The 18,097-nt window shown below is 43.5% G+C and overlaps 5 protein-coding genes across 5 annotated transcripts; 3 read left to right on the top strand and 2 right to left on the bottom strand.

The window, feature by feature from the left end:
* Positions 1-3,117: 3,117 nt before the first annotated feature.
* On the top strand, positions 3,118-4,044 carry N7471_006706 (protein kinase family protein; the record flags this gene model as incomplete). The annotated part of the gene is made up of 1 exon (XM_057279425.1): positions 3,118-4,044. The coding sequence occupies one exon, from the start codon at positions 3,118-3,120 to the stop codon at positions 4,042-4,044; it is 927 nt and encodes a 308-aa protein (XP_057139035.1).
* A 236-nt stretch (positions 4,045-4,280) lies between these two features.
* On the bottom strand, positions 4,281-5,860 carry N7471_006705 (nicotinate phosphoribosyltransferase; the record flags this gene model as incomplete). The annotated part of the gene is made up of 5 exons (XM_057279424.1): positions 4,281-4,501; positions 4,559-4,886; positions 4,945-5,564; positions 5,620-5,703; positions 5,755-5,860. The coding sequence occupies 5 exons, from the start codon at positions 5,858-5,860 to the stop codon at positions 4,281-4,283; spliced, it is 1,359 nt and encodes a 452-aa protein (XP_057139034.1).
* Positions 5,861-10,721: 4,861 nt separating this feature from the next.
* On the top strand, positions 10,722-11,546 carry N7471_006704 (uncharacterized protein; the record flags this gene model as incomplete). The annotated part of the gene is made up of 3 exons (XM_057279423.1): positions 10,722-10,889; positions 10,956-11,183; positions 11,253-11,546. 3 exons carry the CDS (start codon positions 10,722-10,724, stop codon positions 11,544-11,546), a joined length of 690 nt encoding a protein of 229 aa, XP_057139033.1.
* Positions 11,547-11,993: 447 nt separating this feature from the next.
* Positions 11,994-12,744, bottom strand: N7471_006703 (uncharacterized protein; the record flags this gene model as incomplete). The annotated part of the gene is made up of 4 exons (XM_057279422.1): positions 11,994-12,124; positions 12,180-12,266; positions 12,325-12,459; positions 12,516-12,744. 4 exons carry the CDS (start codon positions 12,742-12,744, stop codon positions 11,994-11,996), a joined length of 582 nt encoding a protein of 193 aa, XP_057139032.1.
* Positions 12,745-13,379: 635 nt separating this feature from the next.
* On the top strand, positions 13,380-13,643 carry N7471_006702 (uncharacterized protein; the record flags this gene model as incomplete). Its single annotated transcript, XM_057279421.1, has 1 exon — positions 13,380-13,643. The coding sequence occupies one exon, from the start codon at positions 13,380-13,382 to the stop codon at positions 13,641-13,643; it is 264 nt and encodes an 87-aa protein (XP_057139031.1).
* Between the last annotated feature and the right edge of the window lie 4,454 nt (positions 13,644-18,097).

The raw sequence follows: 18,097 nt of genomic DNA, 5'->3' as shown, positions 1-18,097 counted from the left end.
TCGATGTGCGTCCAGACGGATTTGGGCCATAAATCGCAGGCCTTATATAGCAGGTCTGCCATGATCGAACTTCCTTTTTGAGTTGCCTATTTTGAGCCTGTTCTGCAGACAGCAATGCAATGATCCGGTAATTTGGCGAGGATTTCGGGACATCTTACGACCCTGAAATCTCCTTGGAAAGCTCAATCTTCAACATGCTTGCCAACGTTCAAATCATGCATCAGTTGACAGATCCTTTGAGTCGCAAGAAGAGGACTGCGATCATTTCCAGTCACAAGAAACTCAAAAGTGGTGCGCTATTGCTTTTCCATTGGATGAAATCCTAAAATTCGAAGATCTCTATGTTCGAGAATTGTAATATCGAGTTTGCGAGATATATACCAAAAGGCGCCAACTTCTGGCCGTTCTTCGTCTTGAAGGTAGTTATTACGAGTCTGTTTTACACACAGCGATACAATGGTTCGGGACTGTCTCGAGTTCCGAGCTCTATGGAGCTTCAAAATACTGACCCTTCTTTAGCAAGCTGCATACGGTGACCCTCCACCAAATGTCCACTGCCCTGCCTATGCCAAGACAAGCCAATCCGAATGCTGGCTCTTTCCTTGATGTTGGCACAGCATACGGGCTAGGTCGGAGAAGGGATCGGCTATGGCCACTCTTCGTCTCGGACTTAGCTATTCTGAGCTCGTTTCGTACACAGCGATAGAATGGTGCGAGAGTCAATCAGGTGCCTGATCATCGAGCTCATGACACTGACTCTCCTTGTCAAGCTCCACACTTTGACTGTCCTTCAAATGATGACTTCGCTGCTTGTACCAAGTTGGACCGAACCGTATGCTGGCTTTTCCCTTGATACTAGCACAGAATAGCCACCCTGTCGCAGGAGGTTAACCATGGTCATTCTTTGTCGGCCCCTCTACCACAGACTTTCTGGATTTACTGCAAATTCTCCACCATTCAAGAGCCACGAGTAGCTCCAAAATGGTTTGAGGATCCGAGCGGAATTTAACCCCTCGTTCTTTGAGCAGCCCCCTGCTACCTACTTCCACTTCGTCAACGACCCTGATCAGCGGGGAATGCTAGTCCAAGCATGCTATTTTGATTGAGGGCTCGGTATATAATCGTGGACTGCGAGCCTATTTCATAACCACGACACATTGATCTGGGGAAGTGCCGGAGTTCAGCATCAGCTACGACAAGCGTCACCCAGCTTTTTCTCGGGAGTGGAACCAAAATCTTTGTGGAGGCCAAATCTGGAAAGTTGTCTGAGTGCTAGCATCTCGTTACTTCTGGTTTCCTCAACCCACAGACAGACGTCCTACAATGCCTAGCCATGATCGGAAAGTGAGAAAAAGGTGGAAGCAGCCAGACGCAATGCACGCACAACGGAGCCGGATAAAAAGACCGCTCAAGTTGATGTCTGTCTCGCTCCATTCTACTTATCATCCCTCAGTCGTCAGGCTTGCACACTCACTCATCACTATCCATCATCAATCCACATTTTCACTCATTTGACGAGCTCGTATCCCCTCATCACTTCACATATCTTGTGAGATTCCATCCATAGTCTGAAGAAAATCTGGCGTGAAACTAACATGTTAATTTTATTAGACTACCCTCATGTAACCAACATAATGGCTGCTTTCCCCTGATTGGTGGCACGCTTCCCGCATCCATCATTTGTTACGACAAGGAACCACAATGTGGATGGATATAGACTGGTACGTACATGCAAGTGAGAAAGAAGTAATGGAACAACTTTATATTGGATCCACTGTCTTTTTGTCTTGCCCAGACCCATGATACATTCACATGCTAAACAAGAACAACGACTATAGAATAAGGCCCCAAGTCTGGATATATTAATTCTTGCAGGGAGGCTATTGGCCTCCATTGATATATATATATATATAACCAAGTGACTATCCCCATTGTGATACTCCATGTGTATTAGCATTTCCTGACGTGTGTTAGCATTTCCCGACTGAGTGGTTGTTCCAAAGATATGGACTATATAAATAAGGGAACTGTGAAATTTTCGGAACAGCTGATTCCTCGACACATCTCTAGCCGAGGAAGCTTGTGCATGTAGATTTCCAGAAGACTTCCTTCAAAGAGATTCTCGCCTAACTCCCTTCTCTTTCCTGTCTTTCCAACTTTCAAGCGAGCCTTACTACCTATTGAAGACATCCGCTGCTCCAATCATGAGTTTGACGGGTATTACTATCGGAGTGGTAGTATATCAGGACTATAGTTGACATATCGATGATCGGAAGAAATTGGCTCCGAGGCGCTTACGCCAGCGCCAGGTTTCAATATCATTCGCCGCCGTGGTGGTGGCGCGATGAGCCAATACTATCATATAACCTGGTCGGAATTGAAGGCCATCCGATCCCCAACAAACTCTACAACGGGACAACGCTAGTGGCTCACAGAAATGAGCTACAATGCTTCTTCGATTTCGTATGGCTGTTTACAAGGCTCCCAAGGCAAATGGAGTGTCTGCCTCCCTGTATGCACTTCACCTGCAGATCAAATGATTTTGACAAGGTCATTTCTTTCACGAAGCTATGGCTGGCAGTAACTCGTGATGAAAAGATCACTTTTTATGGGCTATGCTTCTTAAAGCCGAAGCTTGTCTGAAAGATCACTTCACGGTCTACTATGATCTGGTAGCCACTGGACACAGAACTGGAAAACATCTACATAGCCTTTTTCAACTATGATCGAGGATCCATAAAATGCATTGCATTAATAAAAACTGTTCAGAGGTCCCAATAAGATTAGGTGCATGGTAAAAGTTCCTAGTCACTCACACTTAGAATATTGTGGACTTCCGAGGTCGGATCTGTATAACAGCTTAGTCGCATCGTGTGCTCTCTAGCTCAGCATAAACACCGTTTGCTAGTCCTCTCACGCGTGTGGAATATCCCACCTCCCTTTTCTCTCTATTCCAACCCATCCTCTTCTTCCCCATCTACCCAGTCCTTGTAATGACCCGTCATCATCGTTCAATACAATACTCAGTCTTTGCACGATGAGTATCCCTAACCCGAATGTAAATACCAATATACCCCAACCATGAACAAACACTAACCTACATTCCACCAGCACAATATGACAGGCTATGCAATCCGCCAAGTCCGTCGTCGTAGCTACCCGGATCCCAACGAACGCATCCCACCCGGCGTGGAAGAAGTGATCTCACGTGGATCCTGCCACATCGGCAGACTAAACGACACAATGGTCCTGAAGTATGCCTCCGACTTCAACGACCCGGGCTATCTGATGAGCATCAAAGTCGAGAACCGCATCTTGCAGCTCCTAGGCCCGCACCCCCGAATCATCGAATCCAAGGGCCTCGCCGAAGACGGTCTCATCTTAAAGTACTATCCTAACGGCACGCTCCGCAACTACATCAAGAACCACCCGTACGAGACACTCGAATGCCGCCTCGAATGGTGCAAGCAGCTCGTCGACACACTGTCGTTCGTGCACTCCAAGCGCGTTATCCACTGCGATATCTGTCTGCACAACATCCTCCTCGACGAGAACTTCGATATCATCCTCGCCGACTTCCAGGGTCTGGTCATCTCGAGCACTACCGGTAGGACCATGCTGGATGGATTGACGCGCGAGTGCGCCAAGTCGTACATGCCGAGGGAGAATCTCTATTCTGCGAGTTTTAAGACTGATCTATTTGCTGTCGGATCGGCGATCTATCATCTTATTGTTGGTCATGAAGTTTTTCCGGAGTTGGATAGCTTCGATGATGAGAAAGAGATCAATGCCCGGTTTATCAATGGGCACTTTCCGAAAAATGACTATGTGGCCAGTCATATTGTGGAGAGGTGCTGGCGAGGGGAGTATGCTTCTGCTGCTGAGATTTCGATTGATATTGCTGAGGCTCAGGCTGCTACGAAGGCTGTTGATGAGGTGATGAAGCAGCTAGATGCGGAGGAGCGGGAGGTCGAAGAAGGGGAGTATGAAGAGGATGAAGAATACGAGGACGAGGCCGAGGACGAGGAAGAGGAGGTGTTGTAAGCCTTGAGTGCGCATGGCTCAGGTGTACATCACTGGAGACACTCGTTACGGAAGAATGGAGTTGAGAGGTCTTCATTGATATCATGTATTCTTATTCTCTATGGAGTTGGCACATTATGTCTAGCGAAAATCAATAACAGCCTCTCCAATATCAATATGATCATGGCTAATGCTCAGCAAATGTTCAGCAAATGGTCTATGACTCAATGGGAAATTGTATGGCAAGGATAGGCAGTCTATGCCTGCTTCGTCCACCGGCGACTCTCGTCACCCTCTTCCCACTCATGCTCGACGTAGCCCAGCCTCTTCTTGACTTCCTGGACCTTGGCAGAATCGCCCATGTTTTTGCCCAAGTTATCGCTAAGCTTGACAGCGGGACTGCCGTTCGCGGTGGCGATCTTGATAACGATGTTGAGGGGCTTTGATTTCTGTCCGGTTGATTTGGTGATAAAATCATCTTGAAATTTGTTAGTGTTTGTGTTTTGTGTTGCAGTATTGCAAAATTCCGACTTACTGGTAAAGAATGTTCCCACTCCAAAGGTAGGGTTAAAGCCTGCCTTTTCGGCAATTGCTTTGTATTCCAGGCAATGCTCGATATCCAGCGAATCTGAGAACACCACTGTCTTGGTGTCGGTAATACCCTGGCTATCGTAGAAGTCCCGGACCAGCTTGACAAAGAACGCTGGGTCACCTGAATCTTGGCGGACACCGGCGTAGCTCTGAGCGTAGGTTATCGTGTTCGGTTTAATATCACCATTTTGGTTTGGTGCTGAAATGGGCTTGCTGAACGCATCCAGGAAAGCCGGGGTACCAAAGGTGTCAGTGAGAGCGATTCCAAGAACCTATTTCTCTGGTTAGTCTACGGCGTTTCTGAATACCAGGTATTTGAAAATTACATACCCCCTCTCCGAAACAACCAAGCCAGTAACTCAATGCCAACTCATTGGCATTCTGGTAGTCGTCCGTGATAGCCGCAATGGTCATGTACCATTCGTGTGCCACGGTTCCGACAGCACCCTTATTGTATTTCATAGCAAAGTGCACATTGCTAGTTCCGGCCATTACACCGGGCCAGCCCTGCTTCTTTCCCTCCTCTGCCGCACGGCAGAGTCCCTTCATAACCAGGTCCTGTGTATGGTAGTCGCGACGACGGCGCGAGCCGAATTCAGAGAACATACATCCATTCTGGAGCAAAGTGCAGCCCTTCTTGTATGCCTTCTCTTCCTGATTCTCGTAGTCCCAGTCCTTGTCGGTGAACATGAAATATGCTTGACTGGTCAGTGCCAGCAGCGGGATTTCATACAAGATCGTGTCGAGCCAGAGACCCTCGACGATGTACTCCACGTTTCCTTCATCGTCATCGCTGCCCGTATCTTGTTCTGGAGTGAACTTGATCTTGATATGCTCGGAGGGTCTGAGTTGGAAGGTCTCTAGGAAGGTGAGGTACGCGTCATTGAGGTAGGGGCACTTTTGGCGGAGCCATTCACGCTCTTCGGCAGTGACGCGAATTACGGCCAATTCTAGACGGGCATTGATTAGAAGCTGTAGTATTGCGACAAGAAAGGATATCCTTACTGTCCATCTGCTCCAGAAGCCATTTGTATGCCCCGCGATGCAATTTCATGTGCGGGGTCCGATTCGTGTAGCCGTAGGTCACGTCTGCGCCCAGATCAGCCCCAGATCCCCCATTCCTCGGTTATAGCTACTCACAAACATCCGGGAAGTATTTGAGGACCGCGCATTGCATCGTCAGCTTGTACAAATCTGTGTCCAGCAGGGATGTGATCCCCTGTGGCGGGGACAGGTCTTGGCCCATCTTGTTGCTTAACCGGGGGCTCCGGTCTATCGGTGGTGAGTCAATGGAAAGGTATAGATTGCGAGGAGTTGCAAGGCGAGTTGGAGAGATAAATGGGCGAAAATAGCCGGGTTGTTGCGGTTTCTTTTCTTTTTTCCCTTTAGTTGCGCAATCGATTTACAGCGGGAAACCCGCCGATATGCCGATTAACGTTTGTTCTGTTTGCACCCTTTCTACATCTTCACTATGTATGTACTTCTTCCTGTTCGCTTTCTTTATTTCATCGTGGTTTCTCTTTCAATTAGCTTGTTCCGATTGGCTACATTTCATACAAGCTTTCAAATCAAACAACGCTGTGTTTTCATTTCTCGCAATATGTATATTATACAGGGCTTTGGCGATCCCCACCAATGGCATCTACCACTTGCTCCGCTATGGCGCATGTGTGAAGATATGCACCATTAAGACTGGAATAGTACCTTTATTGAAGACAGATCACTTAGTCTTCTCGGATATAACTAGCTACATATAATGTAGGTATCAACTCCCTTGCAGCGAAGTGGAACAATATCTCTAATGACGTTGGTGCCCTGATTAATTAAACAAACCTAGGAGGCCCGCCTCAATAGGCCGATGGATTGGGTGGTCTCTGGCATCTATACTCACTAACAAGTGATTCACTGCTCCATTCATACATATTCATTCAGCTATGAAATAATTTAATCTCCTTAGTTTGTTTCCATAGATCGCGCCATCCCCACGCCCCAGCAGGAAAGCTCAACATTCCAACAAGATTAGCCGGTATTCCTATACCGCCATTCATGCTCCAATGAAGGCACAATGGGGTCCATATGGTGTTGGCAGTGAAACTTTTCCACCATTCTCGATCTTCCAGAATTCTCTCGTGCTCCTCCCTGTTTTTCTCTCTCGAATCCAACCTACCATCTCCAACCTTTCTAGATAGAAAAGAGTCACGCCCTAGCTTAAAATACTGGAGAACTATATTCCTCAATAAAAAGAGAGCGCTCCAGAGATACCATTTCCCAATGCTTCCGTACCTCTCAATAAAGGGTTTTGAAATCACGCCTTTAACAGCCATGTAAGACACATTTTCCAAAGCTTGATACAATACAACCGTGAAGACCTGGAGAAATGCGAGAATGCGCATCCATAGATTCCCAGGACCTTGACTGATTCCCAGACTGAGATCTAAAAGTCGTATAAGACCAAATAATCGGAAGGTGTACCTTGCATCTGAAGCCAGAGATGAAATGACAAGCATACATGATGGCCCTGCACCTTTCAATCGTCCATGAGCCTTCTTATGAAGTATTTGTCGGGCTTTTGTAGAGGCGATCAAATGATACAGAGTATATGACAAATACTCGACCGATCCTAATACTGAATCTTGGCCCGTTTATGTCAATATGAGTCTAAGTATCACAGAATCATGATTAACATCTCTAACTTCAGAATACGAACTCGAAATTATGTTAAATGGACAACCCGTAGCATCAGAGTTCGCAATCAGGTGTGAATTATACTAACTTATTGAATCGTTTGATAGTGAGAGATGTTGTCTTCACTATCGCTTCAAGCATCGAATGTACGGGTGTGTCTATAGTGTGACACATCGGATTCTTCAACAGCTTTCAACAGAGCGATCTGCTCTATAGAAATTATCATACCAAGGTATCTCACTCCCACATCCGGTGAAATATCGGAACCTGATGACTAGGTGGAGCAAGATGCCGGTGTTAATCTTAAAATTGAATAATTTACCCAAATAAGGAACCCATACTGTCCCAGTTTCCGTATTTGGTATATCTACCCCATCCCCCACAATCAACCGATCATTGTGATCCACAAAAATAGATATGATAAAATAATTTGTAAGACTTCTAAAGTATAGATATTGCTTTCCATCTTATAGATACAAATCTACTAGAATCGAATCAACGAACATCCGAAAATTTCAACGATGTATCACTATTCGTCCAATTTCAATTTTCTCTCTTTCTTCTATTCAGAACAATGTCTGATTGGACTGGTGTCTCGCTCAAGGGCAAAACTCCCATTGTCACTGGTTCCTCCAGGTACTCGCTCCGTGCTTATTTGTATTAACCAATTGGCTAATAGCTGTTCAAGGGGGATTGGTGCCGGTATTGCCATACTGCTCGCTAAGCGGGGTGCCAAACATCGTCAGACTTCCGAAATCAGGTACAATATGATTATACATACACCCCTGGACAAGAATAGTAATTATGTAAACCTCTAATCAACAAAAAAAGAAATTGGCACAACTTATAATCCAAGATTATTATATAATAAAAAAAGAAGTGCATCATCCGTGAATCGAACACGGGCCTCGTCGATGGCAACGACGAATTCTACCACTAGACCAATGATGCTAGTTGATGTAACACACCCCACATTTATGTAACAATAGCCAATTCGTACTTTTTATTTCTGATGTTAGTGTCCATGAACTGTTAGGACTATTATTTTGTCTTCAAAAATTCCTGGATTACTTTGTTAAGAAAGCTTCTGTAGTCTACGGCCAAACTCTAGACTCGGGCAAAAACCTAGACCACACCATCTTTGTGGTTGAGCTTGTGTATATATCTCTACATACCAGCACTAAAATAAAACCCAAGTAAAAACAATGGCCGCAAACATTCGACATATATCACATTAACCACAGTGTTGTTTGTCCTTTTCTTCATCTGCTAGGTAATGTAGAACTTGTCACATAAATATTCGAACGAATGAAGATGTTCTTTGCACTCTTCTTTTGTTCAAACCTCGAACCTGCTCTCCCCATTTTATTTGAACGGTCATCAAATCACCAGAATCCCACTTCGTGGAAATCATTGTGGGTTTCAAGTCACTATTAGGGCGCCAGGTTATCCTATTCCACCATCAAGCCATCTATCCAAAATCTACTCAAGTACTGCTGCCGTAATCCACTTCGCACCATGGCTGTCGATCAATTTTTCATTCAGCTGAGGGGCCCAACGCTCGAGATAGCTATGCATCTCCGGTTTTCACACCCGAGAAAGGAGCAGATAAAGATAGTCAATTTTGTCACAAGCGCAAGCAATCACAGCCCCATAGACGCTTTAGGGACGCAGATAGCAAGTAGTGACGGCAGAAACAGAAGGCTATATGCTTCAAGTGATGATGACGGCAGTCTGACGGATGACGGTTTCATCAACCACGACTTTCGGCTTGGGGGTCCGAACCTGTGCCCATTACTTGCCACATCCTACGAAATGGATGTCAGCAGTTTGATTTATCCCATCTTTAAACCCCCAAAACCGTCAATCACGCATTGAATCCGCGAGATCCTCAAAGATTATGGGATCACAGCTCTCAAGGTGGAGTTTGTGGGAAGAGCACAGACAAAACTTCTTCAAGGTGAAACTATCGACTCCTGTGCTAAGCTGACAGAACTTGTATCTGCGGAACGTGCAGGTGTGGATGATGCATGGCTCCATGCGGCCAGAGCCATTCGAGCGTCTTTCCTATCGTACGCCGACAAAGAAAACCACCCCGGCGCAAAATAATTATTTAGTAATTCTTTGGTTGAGATTTTGGAAGACATCAATAACCATCAAATGTATATGTTTCCTGTTTTGACGTGGGGTCTCACAAATAGCCTCCAGGAAGCGGTGCTTAGGAAGATGGAGGAAGACGGAACCACAACAAGGCATTTGGTCATTTGTGATGTTGTACTCGGTTTGAATGGTAATAACTTTGCGAACCCGGGGGACTCTGGCGCGCTTGCGTTCACTGGTGATGACAGTCTCGTGGGGATACTTTTATGGAGGACAGCGGGGCGGCAATAGCAATGGCGGCTACATCGTGCGCACAAGGGATCTTCTGGAAGATATCATGAAACACACCGGTGCCGAGGGAGTTCGTTTTAGACTGTGATTGGATGCCGATGAGAGCCTGATAGCATGTCCTTGCGTTTTTCACCTTGCAGTCGGTGTTCGGTAATACTGTCTGCAATCAAGGATTTGGGACAACATAATGAAACAATTATGCACTTAACAGTAAATTCTCGGGAGAGTACATAAATACTACTTGAGGATTGATAAATACATTCCCTTCTATATTTGAACCCCCCCACACCACTACTCTACTCTTTATGATCATTATTATGCTGAATATAGCAACACCTCGGGTGCTTGAAATTTCCACATGAATTGTTGCGAAGCGGTGAAATGGAGGGTTTCGTAATCCGATGGAAGGGGCCATTAGAACGATGCTTGAGATGATACCGAGCTTCAGTTAGATTAAACAAGTGATGGGTCAATGTATCTCTGTAAGCTATGGTCATTCCCCGGGAAGGCGGCCTTGGATGGCTTACTCCAAGGCTGCTTACACATCCTGACCCCCTTCCTAAAAAAAAAAACCTCGCCATCGTCCCATCGTCCCGGCACGAGGTGCCTAGTCTAAATACGACGGACTAGTTCCTTACATAGCGAGTGCGACTCCAAGCCGTCTTAGAATTATGGTTTTTGCTGCTGGGGCAGCGGTTAAAAACTTGAAAATTGCCCGAAAGTTGTTGGTGGTGTCTACGTGCTAACTTTATGCCCAATTAAGGTGATTTGTAGTGGAAATTGATCCCGTAGATTTCCAAACTTTGCAACTTTGTTTGTACTACAACCTACCTAGATACGTAGATAGGTAGGTACGATCTCATGATCTAGATGTAGCAGTAGACAGGTTGCTGTAGTTCGCTCCTTCCCAGAAGTCACCTCATGGAAATTTTGTTAAAGAACCAGCTTCGCGTCGAAAGCTTTTCTTTCCTTTTCCTACGTTCGCGTCTATCATCTCTCTATTCAAGATACAAGGTCAATCTACATCCAATATGGATGATCTACCCTTCCGGAACTGGTGTCTAAGTTGCCTTCATATTAGTATCACGAAATATGACCCTCAGCAAAACAAGCCATTTCAAATCGACTGCGCTGCGAGCGAAGACGATAAGGACCCCTCTTGTGGGCAGTGTTATGATCGAAACATTACCTGTGAGTCGGTACGTTTATCTTTCTCCCAGCCCCCGGTGCATAGAGATCACTTCAACTCTAACAAAGTAAACTAGCCCTCCATGGGAATGCTAGGTGATGTCTACCACTTGTGCGCGATTCTGGAGTGGGCTGGTAAGTTTTGGTCTCGCGATGAAGACTTGTACTGGAATTCGGCATTTCGCCTTGCTGTTTGTGAGGCCACCAAAGAACTCTGCCTCGCGTTTAAGCATGCTGAAATGAGCCACCGCCGCTACCATATGTTGAGCGGCATTGATTGGGACGATACAAGCAAAGCGCAGGATGTGTGTTTACTTTCGCGCTTCAACCCTTCACCTGTTGTTCTCTCCTAGCTAACTATAATATCATAATAGGCCGATATCGATAACTACCGAAGATTCCTTGCTAAACGTCGCGCCTCGCTACGTGCTTTGCCACTCCCCACTACCGGCATCAAAAATCGTCAGGACTGGATTACTTACAACCCGGAGAGACTGTTGCGCCTCTGCAGAGGAGACTCTGGCTTTTTGGGGTGGTCGGAGGCAAAGACAGAATTTCTTGATCGCATTCAGCGGGCATCTATTTCAATCTACGGTGGTGAGGGATCTACCGTCGGGAAGCAAAGACTGGCTTTTATTGAGGACTTCTTCCCCGCGAATCTGCAGTAGGTTCGACAGAATGACGATTCAATTGCCGTTCGCTGGACTTGGGAATACCCTTCTTCTTACATCGTGTCAAATACTTTTCAAATGATCAAACTTCTAACTTCGAATTAGGTGTGCACCTACAATTATTGTGGAGCTTGTTGACGGTCAGATATATGACTGGCTGACAGGTTGGCTTTGGAGTACAGTATGTATTTTTGCCGAGTTGAGTTCTTTCCTCTCCTAGCACTTTCCTCTACTGTAACCACAATATCAGCTCTCATATCAGGAGAGATAGGTATAATTACATGCACTCAACATCCTCCAGCCTGCGATACATTAACTCGCTTCGTCTTGCAGGTGGCCCCGGATGCCAAGGCAGTAAAAGGTGCCTATATAATCTGCAGCTGATGATGCCATCCGTGCATTTTCATGCGTATTTTACATTTGACAGACCAAGATCCCAGATATTTAGGCCTCCATCCAACCTTTCTCGTTTGCGTCAGGAAAACTCTCCTGGTATGGATGGTTCTCAATCCATTCCTCTGCGCCAACAACTGTCGCAGATTTCTCATAGAACTCGCTGAGGACATCGTTCAGTTCTATAAATCGTTAATACCCACCCAGTCTATCCACGTGTCTTGTTTTAGAACTCACTTTCAATTTCCATTGGGCTTGAAGGTTGGAGGGAAAAACGAGACATGCCCTCTCTCCATAGTACCAGCGCGGATGGGATGGGAGTACCTATATAAACTCATAAGCTTGCGTTTTCACTATAAATTGAACATCGGTAACATCATACCTCGTGGAACACAGATAACAGTGGGGTCCATAAGAGATTTGCCGTCGCCGATCTCTTCCTGGTAACGCTCGAAATCAAAGCGCAGCATTTGCTGCATAAGACGAGAATTGGGCATGAAAACCGGCCCATTGGAGTCTAATTTGTAGATAGTTAGACTCTATTGCGCAAGAGCTAGACAGGGATTTACAGACAGGGGCTAGACTTCGAGATTGCTGCGTGAACCAGCCCATCCTTAGACACATTGACTGCATCCTTCCTGTGGCGGGTCTCGTCTTGGGTCACATCATATAGTGTGGCCTTGCGCTCCAGCTGGTATCGATACATCGTTGCGGGAAATGACGCATGGGTGGAAAGTAGGGAGAATGTTCGGGCTTGGTTGATGTTCAGCCGGGCAGCTGGTAGCCAGTGAGTGGCGAGCATAGTTGCTAGAGTGTGTTGCAAGCTAGTGCTATAGGGGTAAAATTCTCAAAGTGATGCGCGGTTGAATTAACCTCCAGATATCGTGGAAACTGGACCGTGGATGGGGAAGGAACACGGGCCCATGACGCGATAAAGATTACGTTGAGACTTGGCAAGTTTAATGTGGACCTTCTTGAGCTCTCTACGTAACTCAATAAATTTCTACAAACCTTGAAAGTATTTGGTAATTCACAATTTTGAAGCTTTATATACATACTTTCGTTTCACATGATTTGAAATATCAACATGTGATGCAAATCGCTTCACATGCTGTATATTTGGATTTCCTACAAAGCCCGCGACGTATTGTAATGAAAGTCACATGATCACAAAACGAGTAATTTATTGGAATTATTACAAATATTCCACATCCCAAATGCCCTCCCTGATTACTCGCTCCAGGAGAGACTTTTACCATGACAATTATGATCCCCTCTGGGGAATTGTTCTTGAACTATGCACCTCCATAAACTGGAGCATTTGCCGGTTGAATACCTTCTTTCGCGGGCCGCCATTTATTCCGAAACAGTCTTTCTTATCTGATCTGGGGGCCCAGTCTGGCTCCTGGATCGCCATTGACGCCATCAATTCCAGATATGCCTCACACCCTCGACGCGCCTGCCCCAGCGATGGCCTCCCTACTCACCGATCTTTCTGATGAAGATATTGCACGCCTATGCCATGAAAGCCGTCAACCGGACGCTATACAATACGGACGCTGCTTGAAACGAATATCCGATGATGTGATTTCCAAATTCGGGTGGACCGTGACTGCAGACGAAGCAGCGAATCAACAATATGCTCATGCTCTTTCACGCGATACTAGTATCAAGGTACCAGAGGTCTACCGGGCTTTTTAACGGTCAGGCATGGGGTATATTGTCATGGAATTCATTCAAGGGGATCAATTAGACAGAGTCCCATCCCAAAATCATCCAACAATCATTCAAAATCTAGCAAATTCATTATTTGCTATCTCCACGGCTATATCGCCTGACTATCCTGGTCCACAAATCGAGGAATACTCCGAGGATATTTATTCTTTGAAGAGGGAGCCGGAAAACCACTGGACACAATTAGCAAAATCAACTCATGGTTCAATGAGCGCGCGAGACTTTACCTCTCTGAACGAAGTTTCCAATTTGAACTCCCAGATTGCGTCTTCTGCCATATGGGTTTGTGTCAGCGGAACATTATATGGGATTATTTCTTATATATCTTGGACTGTGAATTCGCTGGTTTCTATCCGCGAGAGTTTGAAATGTACTCGATGCTTTTCATTGGCCATAAAGAAGACAGTCGCTTTGCGCAAAGTCTTTCAAGTGCACTTGACATGGAGTACTGAAAGGTAGGGAGGAAACTCAATGATGAACTCATTATACACCTTTTGGACCGTGTCTACTGCAACAATTTGAGATACAATTTGTACGTTGGCTTCCTTTACAATTAAAACAGTGGGTAACTGTGCTCAGTACCGATCCACTTGATATCGACTGGCCAAGTATCCAAAAATTCGGTATCCTTGTTCTGACGTGATCTAGGTTCTACTATGTCACAGCATTCACCCGTCATTCTCCGCACCCTCCCAACCCGTCACACATCAGCTATTCACCACACAACCTATATAATTATTTCCCTCGCATAACATAATACATACGACCATAGGGTGTGGAAAACAGGGCTTCCCGTCCGCTCAGCCGTACTTAAGCCACACGCCGGTGAGTTAGTAGTTGGGTGGGTGACCACCAGCGAATCCTCACTGTTGTATGTTTTTATTTTTTTGACTTGGAAAGTCCCTCTTGCCGCCCTACTCTTCAGCCCATTCAGCCCATTCACCTGAATGCCCTGAACACCACTATTCTACACCTGAATATCCTGCACGCCCCTGAACCGCTTACGTGTCCTTCCCCTCCTGCGCTGATTTTTCTCACGCATGTTGTTTTGATCACAACAGGCTGCTTCTCGAAACGCATACGTCACAAATGTGCAAATGCTTCCCCCATCCCGGTGAGAAGAAATGCCCTATATGATGAAACGCCAACCAGGTACTTGCACATTCGAGCGCCGTCACTCCCAATCCACATACTAATGAGTATTTGATTTTTTAAATGATACCTCTTTTCAAACAAATATTACGAAGTGGCGGATTGTAGGATAACACGCACTAGGTTAAGGCGGGGGATTGATTGACTATTGGTGTCCTTTTCGGTGGAAGTGGGACCACGAAACTTGCCCTTCCTTGTCCTCAGCGGTTTCGGTGCGGCGCGCTCCGTTGCTAATATAGTAGAACAGACTTTCCTAGGAACGGGACTTTATAGAAGATCAATACATTAGACAATATGGGTGCATTCAAGGCTGACCCTAGCATTTCTTTGCTTCGGGGGGATAGAGAAGACGGCTCCTACTAATAATATCTCTTCTTTTACCGCTCACTACTACACGTCGTGTTTATTATAAGGCTGAGCTTTCCCGGTTGGCAACCATTTTCTCTCTATCTTATAGGGCTTCTTTCCTTCTCTTTAGCCTCCTCCCCTTTTCTTTGCTTATATTAGCATATATTATCCTTATAAGTCTAGCCTCTATTACACACTAAACGTGAAGACTTTCGAAAGGTCATACGGGTAACTGATTTTTAGGCTTTTTCTCTCGGGTTGAAAATATATCAGATCCTATAGAGTACACTATAGGCTGGATTTACGCCTTACTCGTGGAATATATTGCCGTATAAGAGTTTCTCGATAAAGAGCACGACAAACCTAGGTTCGTATCGCTAAACGATACTAATAACTATACGTTAGGTAAGATAGGCGATTAGAACGTTATTATCGCCGTCTTGCCCGATAGTGAATATAGAATAGCTTCCGCGGCGAGTATAGCGATAAATATACTTAACAGTTTTTATAACATTAGGATCGGCCTTATAGTCGGGATTAGCGGAGGTATACTAAGCGAGAGCTATAATATTCGTTTAGGTGATATTATAGTTAGTGCGCCTCGCGATATGTAACGGATAAAGATCCTTACAACTGAAATACTCAGAGCAGGCCATACAAGTGATCTATCAATAGATCGACATCGAACCAATGTCGATCCGAGAGGGGTTCGTCAGGTGATTTCAATGTCAGCATTATCATGTTGGTTTCCCTATAGTCAAGGATCCCCAAAGGACCCTTTTAATTCTGGCAAGAATTAGTCTTGGCACACTATACAATACATTGTGTTCCCCTCTCAGTCATAGTGTCTTACCCGGTTGACAGGCCTTACACCTGAAAACAGTATACCTTTACATATAGCTTCTCTAGTAAAAAGATATTCCTTTATAATATCTATCTCCTTCTACTTAACCTTAAACTTAGTAGCGAACTAATAAAGTATTAGTCCTCGGATTATACTTAGTTTTAATTAACTATAACCGTAGTAATAGATATCGCGAGCGTAATTAAATAATCGCTTAACGCCTATACTACTAGCTAGAATAGAGAGAATATCCCGTACTATCCTTATAAGAATAGGAAACTTATACTTATACTCTTTCTAGAATACTCGGGGCTTCTATCTCTTAATCCTATATATAAGATACCTTATAATCTTATCGGCTTCGGGGTTTAAGGGCTATCATATTTAAAAGTTAATACTTCTACTATTATAATCCTATTAATATAACATGTAAGTGATTTAAACTATACAGTGCATTTTAGTTTAAAAATGCAACATTACAAATAATGATTTAATAATATAACCATACAATGTAAAATATAATATGAACATACAATGCATTATGCAACATTACAATATAACCATACAATGCATTTATTAAAATGCAACATTACAAATAATGATTTAATAAATATAAACCATATATGAATTTATTAAAATGCAACATTACATATGATTTAATAATATAACTATACAATGCATTTTAAATCTATCATTATGACGATAACACATTTAATTAGATCTATCTAGATCTATTTTCAAAAGAGATAAATAAGACTATAACCACCGAGATAATAATCTTTTTACAACACGGTTAATATCTTCTTTATATTGAATATACTTCAATTAACTAAATACAACTTTTTATCTCTTTACTTTCTTACCTTTCATCTTTAGTTTTTCTTTCCTACCATCTAACCCCTATAACCTCCTAGAAGGGCTTATCCTATAGCTAGTTCTAAGAAGTATAAGCGGTATTAAGATTATAATAATTATTATCTAAGGCCTCTCTAGTATTATCTTATAAGACCGAAGTGTCTAAATTATAGTAAAGTATCTCCTTATATCGATAAAACTCTCGCTTTAAGACTCTATAATAGTATTTTATATAATTAATTTTACCTTACTAGTCTAATAATATAAAATACCGAAGTGTCTTTAATAGGTAAAGGATTATTATAAGTGTATAGATATCACTATATAATTTATAATTAGTAGTAGTATAATACTTTAAAAGCTTACTTTTTATAGTCTAGAGAGCCTAAAATATACGCTTCTTCTAAATAACTCCTTTATTCTTTAACTTACTCTTAGCTTTATTAAGGTAAGAGAAAAGCTTATTATAAATACTATAGATATCATATATAGTAATATCCCTAGTCTTTAATAATATAGTAGTAAAGTTAAAAAAAGGCTTTATAAGAAGAAGAAGATACTCGATCTATCGCCACTCTTTTTAGTTAAGTTTAAAGTAATAGTATTAATAATCCGTATAATACTAATTATAGAATAGTTATAGCCTTTTTATACGATTTAGTATTATAAAGGTTAAGTTCTATCGGGTTTAGATATCGTAAATAGGAATTAAAGGAGGCCTTTTAGTTTATAGAGCTATAAATATCTCCTAGCGCTATAGGCTTATATTAATAAAGACTATAAGACCTCGGATCTTAGACTTTCGTATTAGAATAAATCTAAAAGACTTAAGATAATAAGAGATTTACCTTCTTTAATATATCTATAATTTATTTAGAGCTAGATCGGTTAGTCTAAAACGAATAGGTTCGTTTATTAGACCACTCTAGCTTAACCTCTTTATTAGGTAGTATTACTTTTAGCTTCCTAAGAAGCTCGTTTAAGCTTAGTTAGATTATATACGTAATATATAGAACTCGGAATATTAAAGTATCCGATCAGCTTTATAACTAGATAGTCTCTTAGATATTAATTATTAAGGTGTTTGTTACGCACTGCTAACTGGTCACAGTTAGGTTAGAAGGTTTCCAGGTTATACTTGCCTTATGCTTCTCAGGTTTCTAACGTCAACGATCTGTACTCTCAACCGTACTGTTGCCTAGTAGGCCTTACTGCAGGATGG

The sequence above is a fragment of the Penicillium samsonianum genome (assembly GCF_028829775.1).
Source record: "Penicillium samsonianum strain IBT 33392 chromosome Unknown utg000003l_segment0_segment0, whole genome shotgun sequence".
Classification (NCBI taxonomy): domain Eukaryota; kingdom Fungi; phylum Ascomycota; class Eurotiomycetes; order Eurotiales; family Aspergillaceae; genus Penicillium; species Penicillium samsonianum.
This window is presented reverse-complemented; position numbering and strand designations above follow the sequence as displayed.